Below are 10,196 nucleotides of genomic sequence, written 5' to 3'. Positions count from 1 at the left end.
ACATCTCGAATTGGCATTTGGGGAGGAGGGTACGCCGCCATGAAGAGCAACCCTCCTTGCCGCAAGAACTCAAATCTTACTGCAGAAAGATTCGAATTAAGGTTCACCATTAGTATTTAATCCTTTCCAAGTTATTTATCACCTTATCAATAAGTTATGATCTGTTCAGTGATGATACTCTTTCTTTTTGTCTAAGATCATTAGAAACTCATCTATCTCAAGTGTCTTCTAAATCCTTCCACTGAAGATGATAGAAAAATGGTCATATAAGTAAAAGAGATCCTATTGTAACCAATATTCATAATCTTAATTAAATAAGAGTGAGCTTGTGCAGTTAAATCATTGGATTACAAAATATATTATGATTCGTTAGACTGTAAAAATGGGTAGCAGCGGTGGTGGCGGATAATATAATGGCGAATTGGAGATAGTAGCTGCAGGAAGATAAACTTATTGGGGTTTTGTTCCGTGAAGGTTCTGGAACTTACCAGAACATAACTTGGGTGTTTCCAAGTTATGTGGTTTCCTAGTTTAGGATTTCCTAATTAAGGTCTGAGTCTATTTTTAGGAGTTCTAAGACTTAGGGATCAAGGATTTATCTACTATATAAGAAGGGCTTATATGTTGTGTAGAAATCCATTCTCTTGGTTTATTCTCTAGTAGAATCCTCTCTCTTTATAAGAGTGATTGGGTCACAATCGTTGTATCCTACGATGGTTGGTGATGGGGTAAAATCCACGTGAGAAGAGAGACTTGTAGTGAGAACGGGTATGGAGAAATCTAGGGTTTCTAGGGTTTGTATGAGAGAAGCTAGAATTCATGATGTTCTTCGTGTTCTTGTCTAAAGTCAAAGCAACCATGGGGGTAGAAGTTTATGGAAGAATAAGAACAAAGGAAGAGGTAAACTCTTCGTAATATGTCTTGTTATTTCTAACGTTTAGCGCTAGTGGGTTACATAACTAGTTGATTATGTGATGTGTGTCTATGTAATAACTTGTTATGATAGTGAAGATTCTCAGGGTGGTTTTGGCCGTGGATGTAGCCTATAGAGGTGAACCACGTAATCTTTCTGTCGGGTGTGATTTTTCTATTATCTTATTGATTATATATTCGTGCTAGTATTATCCGATCAAGCTAATCTAAAGATGTAAGTAAAGGATTCGAGCTAAGTTATCTAAAGTAGGATGTTTCATGGAATTGACTTCTATGGAAACATGCCGGTTCGAGATGAACGTAACCTCGATTTCCCGATAAGTGGTGCGGTGAGGGTGGATAAAGTTGGCAGTGATTCGGTAATTTGAACAAGAGGTTTCAAAGAAAAGAATATCTTGGTTTGCAACAGAATGATATAGTTCATGAAGATGATGAGTAAATCAAGGTCGAACAAAGAATGAGATGACATCAGGAAATATTCGACAACTTTGCTTAATGTGACAATGATTCGTGTTGAAGGTGTTTTCTTTATAAGAGAAGATCGTTCGTGGGTTCAACTGGCGTCTGCAAATATTGTCAGGAGAATATTTTGAATCATGGTGGTGCTAAGTGACAATCGTCCATACACAACATATGAAGATTGTAGCATGTTTTGTCGACATGGAGGATGACTCAAGATTGTTGGTTCTCGGAGTTGGTGAAATCCGTCTGGAATTGTTTGATGGCTCAGATCAAATAATGTCAAGTGTTAGACATGTGTCGAAGAAGAAGTATTCTACGAAGGTGAAATAATGAGTGGTCATGGCGACGAAGTAGTTTGATACAAGTCATGCAGAAACTTGTATAAATTATATGAAGAAGTTGTTTTTGGTGATGCTAGAAGATCGACAAATAGCGATTCCGGTGGTGCAAGTGCAAAGGAGGAATTTGGCTTAGGTGGTGTTTCAAGCTCAAAGTACAAGACAATTTTGATTCGTGCTGGTGATGATGTCCGCGAGGATGGCCTTGTATTAGGTGGTAAACATTCATGCTTTGTTGGAGTGAAGACGAAGATTTTGTTCACGTCACAAAAGGTGGTGATTGTTGGGGTTTTGTTCCGTGAAGGTTCCGGAACTTACCGGAACATAACTTGGGTGTTTCCAAGTTATGTGGTTTACTAGTTTAGGATTTCCTAATTAAGGTCTGAGTCTAATTTAGGAGTTCTAAGACTTAAGGATCAAGGTTTTGTCTATTATATAAGAAGGGCTTATATGTTGTGTAGAAATCCATTCTCTTGGTTTATTCTCTAGTAAAATCCTCTCTCTTTATGAGAGTGATTGGGTCACAACCATTGTATCCTACGATGGTTGGTGATGGGGTAAAATCCACGTGAGAAGAGAGACTTGTAGTGAGAACGAGTATGGAGAAATCTAGGGTTTCTAGGGTTTGTATGGGAGAAGCTAGAATTCATGATGTTCTTCGTGTTCTTGTCTAAAGTCAAAGCAACCATGGCGGTAGAAGTTTATGGACGAAGAAGAACAAAGAAAGAGGTAAACTCTTCGTAATATGTCTTGTTATTTCTAACGTTTAGCGCAAGTGGGTTACATAACTAGTTGATTATGTGATGTGTGTCGATGTAATAACTTGTTATGATAATGAAGATTCTCGGGATGGTTTTGGCCGTGGATGTAGCTACAGAGGTGAACCACGTAATCTTTCTGTTGGGTGTGATTTGTCTATTATCTTATTGATTATATATTCGTGCTAGTATTATCCGATCAAGCTAATCTAAAGATGTAAGTAAAAGATTCGAGCTAAGTTATCTAAAGTAGGATGTTTCATGGAATTGACTTCTATGGAAACATGCCGGTTCGAGATGAACGTAACGTTCCCGACAAAACTGATAAATATGGTTTAGGTTAGGTCTAAAGATTTCTATAAGCGCGCAAAGATCTCATGTGTTTTACTAACGTAATTTAGTTAGATTCATAAAGATATCTTGAATCGGTGTTTGATACTGAGTCGAATACGATCTTTGCTTTCCCCAGATCTGTTTTTGCTCTCCCTCTAACAAAAATTATTTTTTAATCAATGATGGCTCAATTTAGTTTACAAACCAATATTATTACAACAACATGAGATAAATTGAATTAAACTGTTTGGCAAGGTAGTATTGATCATGGACTAAAGATGGAGTACATAATGAATCTGTTATGCTGTTGATGTAGTTTGACATTATAGATGGTGACAGACAAAAGATCAAGTACATATCAGTATTGTGTTAACTAACTATTCCCCGATTCTAAGATAATATATTGTTCTCGCTGGAAATATGATTGGTTTAGTAGTACCGAGATGCTGACTCTAAATAAAGAGAAATTACTGTTCGTTCAATAAAAAAAAAGAGGGAGAAAGGAAATTAAAAGCCAATTTTAGTAAAATAAATATGTTTTTGATTTTTAAAAACTGACTAGGACGGATACAAGTCTTCTTGGTGAACCTCTGAAACAAAAGATTGACGAAAAAGATGTCTAACTAAAATTATGCCATGTCATCTATATATTAGTCAAAAAGATTAGGGTTGGAGAATCATTTTAGAAAAATTGGTAGTGTATCCTACGTGGATGAAGACTTTTTTTCTTCGCACACGTCCCATTGGAGAATTTCCAAGTGAGATATCGCTGTGCTTCACAAAATTGGACCAAACTCCCAAGTATCTGGGGTAGCTGGGTGCCTAGTGTAGAAACGACTGGGGTGGAGATACACTTTTCTTTTCCTTTACTCTATTTATGGACCAAAACACCCTTAATTAACTACTTAAATTACCTACTTCCACCCGAACAAATACTGCCTTCACTAATAACTTTAATCACAAGTTCGAAATCTCAACGAAGAAGAAGAAAATTCTTCTCGAAGCTCAAAGGGTATGATAATAAACCCTAGTTTCTCAGCAATCACTCAACAGATCGATCATTCATTATTTGTTCTTAAATCTCAAGATCTATACTTCACTTTTGTTTAATTTAGGGTTTTTATGCGTGTGCAGATTTTCATCTAAACCCATAACGGAAGATGTTTCTTACAAGGTGAGAAAAAGACCCTTTACTTATAAAATCAAAGGGTTTTATGAAATTTTAAATTTTGATTCATAGATTTTGATTGATTTTGGTTTTTTTTTGTTGTGTTGTAGGACTGAGTATGATAGAGGGGTGAATACTTTCTCACCTGAAGGTAGATTGTTTCAGGTTGAGTATGCAATTGAAGCTATTAAGGTAAACAACAAAACTAAGAAGACCTAATTTTTTGTTTTCTGACTGAAATTTTGTAATTCCTGTGTTTATGGTCATGATTTGTTTGGGTTTTTGTTTGTTTATTTGTTTGTAGCTTGGATCCACTGCAATTGGGATAAAGACTAAAGAAGGAGTAGTGCTTGCTGTCGAGAAGCGTATTACTTCGCCATTACTGGTTTGTTCTTTGTTTCGTAGCTTTTTTTGTGTTCAGTAATTATTGACAATTTGGTCTTCGGATCCACTATTGGGGAAATAGGCTTGTGAAGGAGTAGGGAGAGGGCATTACCCTCAACGGCATCTGTTTTTATAATTGGTGAACAGTTTTAGTTACAGAAGTAGTTCTGTATGTGCGAAACTGAGTAGAACCTGTAAGTAATTATCCGGCACTTCTCTTAGGGTGTATAGGGTTTGTGCCACAATGGGGTGGCTGTTAAGAGTTGCAGATTGGACAGTTTACTCAAGTAACAAGTGTCAATCTTTTCCACTAATAGTCATCTGTTCTCCAAATTTGTACTGTGTGATATAGGTTTTAAGTTACAGCAATCTTATCTATTCCGCATTGCTTTACTGTTTTCATAATATGTGGCAATCAAAGATGTCTTTGCTAATTTTAAGGGTTAAAACTGGCTTAGTGTGTTAAGCATAGGGATACACTTGTATGGATGAGATAGGTGCTTCACCACCTAAACCACTTAGGTCCTAGAATCCCTAGGTTTTATGCGATAGCAGACTTACAGTAAGGCCTTTTATTTGGGTTATATCTGTTCTCTGCACTGGTCACTTGTTGGCGAACCCATCATGTATCCAGAGATTAACACACATGTGGATGAGTTGCATCGAAGAAGGATTTCTTCTTCCCCTGTAATCGATGCCCAGTTAGTTCCCTGAAACCTATAACTCGGGTCTGAACGTTTTTTTATTTCATCCATATAGAAAAGTGCATTTTCTATATTTGAAAGAGGTGGGATCTTCTTAATTAAAGTTCTTGTTGTCCTTTCTTCAGTTAAAGTCTGACGCTAGATATATGGTAGTTTAGTGAATGGTTCTAATTTTTAGGTTGACACATAATTAGGTTTTTTTTTCTTATTGTTACCTTTAATTATTAGTTGGCTCGAACATAGATTTGATTCCTGCACCCTGTGAGATTACCACACACTTAATGGATGATGGCCATTGGCATTATCTTAAGACTTCAGACTTTTGATGCTTAAAAGCTGGTGATTGCAACATCTTTATCCTCCTTTTCTGTTTCAGGAGCCTAGTAGTGTGGAGAAAATCATGGAAATCGATGAGCATGTAGGCTGTGCAATGAGTGGACTAATTGCTGATGCTCGTACACTTGTTGATCATGGACGAGTTGAAACTCAGGTAATGTCTTTATTCACTTTTACCTTTCCCATGTACTCTGCATCTCAGTTACCCAAGTGCTAATTTTGCTATTTTACTATTTTATCAGAACCATAGGTTCTCATATGGTGAGCCCATGACTGTTGAATCCACAACTCAAGCTTTATGTGATCTTGCACTACGATTTGGTGAAGGTGAAGAAGAGTCCATGGTCAGTCATTATTTTTTCTCTCTTCATGTAATTCCTTATTTATTGTTTTAGGTCAACTACTTCACATGCAAATACGTCTTTATGTTGCTCTGAAGTTATTCCAGACAATGACTGCCCCCTGAATTACTTCTGATTTTGGTTCTCAACAGTCTCGGCCTTTTGGTGTGTCACTTCTCATTGCTGGTCATGACGAAAATGGGCCAAGCCTGTAAGTTTTTTCATCTTTTTGTATTTCTTGCGTATTATATTTGTTATACTACTGTAAAGGCCGATTAGGAATTAGGATGGCCTTCCAAAATTCGCTCTTGCTTTAGCTAGTTTAGCACATTCAGATCAGTGATTTTAAGAAGCTTTACAAGGGGGATGGCTATGTTTGCAGATACTACACAGACCCGTCTGGCACATTTTGGCAGTGCAATGCGAAAGCAATAGGATCGGGTTCTGAGGGGGCAGACAGCTCTTTGCAGGAGCAGTTCAACAAGGTAATTTTTTTTCCCAATGCTCTGGAACTGTAATCCTCTATTTCAATTTGTGTTGTTTACTTGTAGTTAGTTTGAGAGAGAGGGTCTGACCATTATTGGTTCGTTGCAGGATATGACACTTCTAGAAGCCGAAACAGCTGCTCTTTCAATCTTGAAGCAAGTTATGGAAGAGAAGGTGAAGTTTTTGCATATAAAACAATATCATGTTTTTTTCTCTGGGCACTGTTAACTGAACTATCTTGTGCTATGTTTTGTTGTTATGTTTCAGGTGACTCCCAACAATGTTGACATTGCAAAAGTTGCTCCAAAGTACCATTTGTATTCTCCTTCTGAGGTGGAGGCTGTCATCGCTCGATTATAGAAAGAAAACCCTTGATCCTTCCCACCGCCAATGTTTTCCTGTCTTGCTTCCCACCGCCTTCATGTGATGACATCATTAGGAGATAAACTTCATTGTGGTATGGTTATTAGACCATGAAACCTACTCCCTTCTCTTTGCCAAGGTTTTCCTGTCTTACTTAGCGAGGCCTTCATGTAATGACATCTTTAGGAGAAACTTCGTTGCGACCTGGTTATTAGATCATGGAATCTGCTCCACTCCCTTATGATCTTTATGAAATTAGATTTGTTGTTGGAGTAGAGTTCCTCTTGACAGATATACTCTGGTATTCTTGATAATTAGTGTCAGATTTTAGAATCACTTGGTTGACATGATGACATTGGAAGTTGAGATTCCTTTAAAAAAATTATGATGCTTATAATTCTTGTTCTCGAATCTTGTTGTTTGCCTTCTGCATTTGTTTTTCTACTTTTTCTGGTCAAATGGTTTGTGCAGTAGATAGTTTTTGCCCACATCCTTTGGAAGAATGTCAGCTGAACCATCTTTTAGCGACACCGTGCCTTACTGTAGAATAATGGATGGCAGCAGCCTTTGGAAGAATGTCAGCTGAACCATCTTTTAGGGACACCGTGCCTTACTGTAGAATAATGGATGGCAGCAGCAGAATGACATTGCTTACTGCATTGCTTTCTAGTAAGGTTGGGTTCTTGTCATTTGTCAGGTCATATACAAGGGGCTAATATTGCCAAAATTGATACTAGTAAAAAATGTAGCTTCTTTATTGATTTACATTGTAGTATCTTGCAACTGTTTACAATAACATCATTGCTTCCCATATACAGACCATCTTATCTTTAGTCACATGCAAGTTATAATAACACACAAGAACAAGCACTAATGGCTATCAACAGCTTAAGTAATTACCAACAGACAATATCATCACCTATCACATGTACTTATAAATGTATGTCTATGATGTTTGATCTATTCATACTATATATATGTGCTTAGGGCTTAAGTCCAGAGTCATAGGCTACACCAGTAGCAGGCAACCAAGATCCCCCTGCAATCAAATTAGAAACTGTAAACTGCGTTGCTTCTGCAGAGCTAAGTGAAGGATGATATCCAGACCACTTCACTCGACCTCCGGTCCCTGCTCCAGGTCCGGAGTTCATGTACTCTGCATAATAGATACCTTTAGGTGCAGATCCTCCAGACCAAGGAAACCATCCAGCTGGGTTGATCGATCCAATGAAAGATTGCATTATAACTGTTCGCGAATAAGCTTTCCACGGTCTACCAAGATAAGTATCTGATGCAGCTGAAATCCTACAATTGTGAATTGAAATTCCGGTGTTCTGATTCGGGTCGCTACGTCCTTGAGCTGTGATGAAGTTTTTATTACCGTTGCTTCTTGGAGAAATATTGCAGCCTTGGAAAACAACTGCCGAGTTTCCAAAGATGAAATCAACTGTTCCAGATATATCACATTCTCTATAGAATTGACGGTTGCTGTGTGTATACAAACTGTCCTGGTAACCCACTATGGAACATCGGTAAAACACGGATTTGTCTGAAGCTACTCTGAGAGCAACCGCCTGATGCTTATTCGGACCGGCTGTGTTCTGAAATGTTATATCTCTTGCCATGAATCCATCACCAGTGGCAGCTGAAACAATGAAGCATCATTATCAGGTATATGTAAAATCAATATTAATTGAATTCAGCAACTTGGAATTTTCCCGTGATCAAAAAAATTCAGGCGGAAAATCTATTTTTTTGTTGAGATAATTATTATTTGTAAGAAACTAACAACAAAGGACACCGGTTTGAACCCGGTTGGGCCCTCATATTTATATATATTTTTTCTGATTTTTTTTTTTTTTTTTTTTTTTTTTTTTATCTATCGACTTTGAAGAATTTATATCTTAAAAAAAAGTTTGAAGAATTTATCTTTTAAAAAAAAGTTTGAAGAATTTTCTTACTAAATGTAGCTGAATTTCGCAAACTAGAACCATCTTCAACATTATCGCTCCCTGTGATGACAGTAACTCCTTTCCCATCTCCAACTAACATAACATTACTTTGGGATGAAGGAATATTGAGATTTTCACTGTAAGTCCCAGCTTTCACATGTACAACAGTCTTTCCGTTTGTCCCTGCAGCAGCTAGGGATGCAAAAGCAATTGCTTGACCTATACTTGTATGTGTACCACTGCCATCCTTGGCCACAACAGCACTTGGTTTCAACTCTTCTACAGAAGCTTCTAGTAGTTTACGTTGCCTACCGGATACCCATGTCGGGAAACCATCGGACAGTAGTTTACGGCCACCACCAGCCGAGTTCATCCTTGTGTCGGTAGTCTTAACATGGTTGTACAGAGCCAAGGAGTTGCTGACCAATTTACTCACGTTTCTTGCATTCGTCTCCATCATGCTTTTGTATGGTGAGGAAACCTTTTCAGTTTGAAGTGCATCTAAACAAGTTTCTTGATTTGTAAGTGCTGTACTTAACCATGTCCGGACATCATCCGAGTTTGAGCTCGTTTTGACGTCATCAAGTCGCCGTACACTATCATCCAGTAGTTCCATGCAGTCATCCACTGCAGGAGGAGAAAGAGTACTACTAAGTTTTTCGCTCGTCAGCACCAACGGTTTAATACTTTGTGCTTGGGTTCTAGCAACTTGAGCCTGAGTTACAGCAAACTCAACTGAAATATCAAAGACCTCTTTGGGAGATTTTTCATGAACGTTTTCGATCGACAGAAGCATAGACTCACATGATTCTACGTGGAGGGTATTTTCACATGGGGAAGAAGAAGATGATCTAGGAAATTTGGAGAATTGAACATGAGTTAATGATGACGGACTTATAGGCTTGGCTTCTAATTGAATCATCATCAAGAATGAAAAAAGTGTTACAATTATGAAGATTGAAGATGCATGTGAGGTTCCCCACAAGTGTTTGTTTCTTTGGGTACCATATTTTGATGACTTCTCATACATGTTTAAGCAAGAGATAGACATGTTGGGAAATGGAACGGTTAAGAGAAGGAAAAGAGAGGTTGATGATGCCAAGTATGTTGTGTCTGGTTGTACAAGAATGAATGCAATATGAATTAGGGTATTTATAAGGAAAGTTATAGGGTACATGACTTCATAGTAAAAGGACACTTAAGCTGATATTAAGGGAAGTATCCCTTCTCGCTACTACACTCTTTTCTTATTTGGGTAGCAATATATTTCTGTTCTCTAACGAATTGGCAAAGAAAACATGGACAGATTATGATACTTGACCTAATATCTAACTTCTTTTTCTGTTTATTGAAAGAATTTGAGATTAGAACGGAACATCTACACTCATCGACACGAATAGACCTCTAGCTAGTGAAAAGAGATATCGAAACGAAGCTTAGAACAAACGTACGTGTACATCTTGTACATCGTTCAAACCCCTAAACGAAGTTTGATTAAAATTTGAGGTACAAATTATCAAAGCTTTTCATCCACTTCTTAGTGTCATGTTATTTTCTAATCTTTTGAGTTCTTTCATGGATGCTTCGCTGAATTTAGCTTCAAGTTAGGTATGAAGCTTATCTTCTTCTATGTAGCGC

General features: G+C 37.6%; 2 protein-coding genes across 3 annotated transcripts; one reads left to right on the top strand and one right to left on the bottom strand.

Annotated features, from left to right (window-relative positions):
- Positions 1 to 3,723: 3,723 nt before the first annotated feature.
- Positions 3,724 to 7,003, top strand: LOC113339885 (proteasome subunit alpha type-5-like). 2 transcript variants are annotated; one of them, XM_026585104.1, is made up of 10 exons: positions 3,724 to 3,836; positions 3,959 to 3,998; positions 4,103 to 4,184; positions 4,297 to 4,377; positions 5,457 to 5,570; positions 5,659 to 5,760; positions 5,910 to 5,968; positions 6,140 to 6,242; positions 6,352 to 6,417; positions 6,511 to 7,003. In XM_026585104.1, exons 2-10 carry the CDS (start codon positions 3,985 to 3,987, stop codon positions 6,601 to 6,603), a joined length of 714 nt encoding a protein of 237 aa, XP_026440889.1. In that variant the 5' UTR covers positions 3,724 to 3,836; positions 3,959 to 3,984; the 3' UTR covers positions 6,604 to 7,003. The 2 variants fall into 2 exon arrangements, with proteins under 2 accessions (XP_026440889.1, XP_026440890.1); XM_026585105.1 differs by lacking the exon at positions 3,724 to 3,836 and having other exon boundaries at positions 3,846 to 3,998.
- Positions 7,004 to 7,333: 330 nt separating this feature from the next.
- Positions 7,334 to 9,782, bottom strand: LOC113339883 (probable pectinesterase/pectinesterase inhibitor 35). The gene is made up of 2 exons (XM_026585103.1): positions 8,568 to 9,782; positions 7,334 to 8,251 (listed from the first exon to the last, which is right to left on the bottom strand). Exons 1-2 carry the CDS (start codon positions 9,733 to 9,735, stop codon positions 7,590 to 7,592), a joined length of 1,830 nt encoding a protein of 609 aa, XP_026440888.1. The 5' UTR covers positions 9,736 to 9,782; the 3' UTR covers positions 7,334 to 7,589.
- Between the last annotated feature and the right edge of the window lie 414 nt (positions 9,783 to 10,196).

Source organism: Papaver somniferum, unplaced genomic scaffold, assembly GCF_003573695.1.
Source record: "Papaver somniferum cultivar HN1 unplaced genomic scaffold, ASM357369v1 unplaced-scaffold_21, whole genome shotgun sequence".
NCBI classification, from domain to species: Eukaryota; Viridiplantae; Streptophyta; class Magnoliopsida; order Ranunculales; family Papaveraceae; genus Papaver; species Papaver somniferum.
The sequence above is the reverse complement of the archived record's forward strand: the minus strand, read 5'-3'. Positions and strand labels throughout refer to the sequence as shown.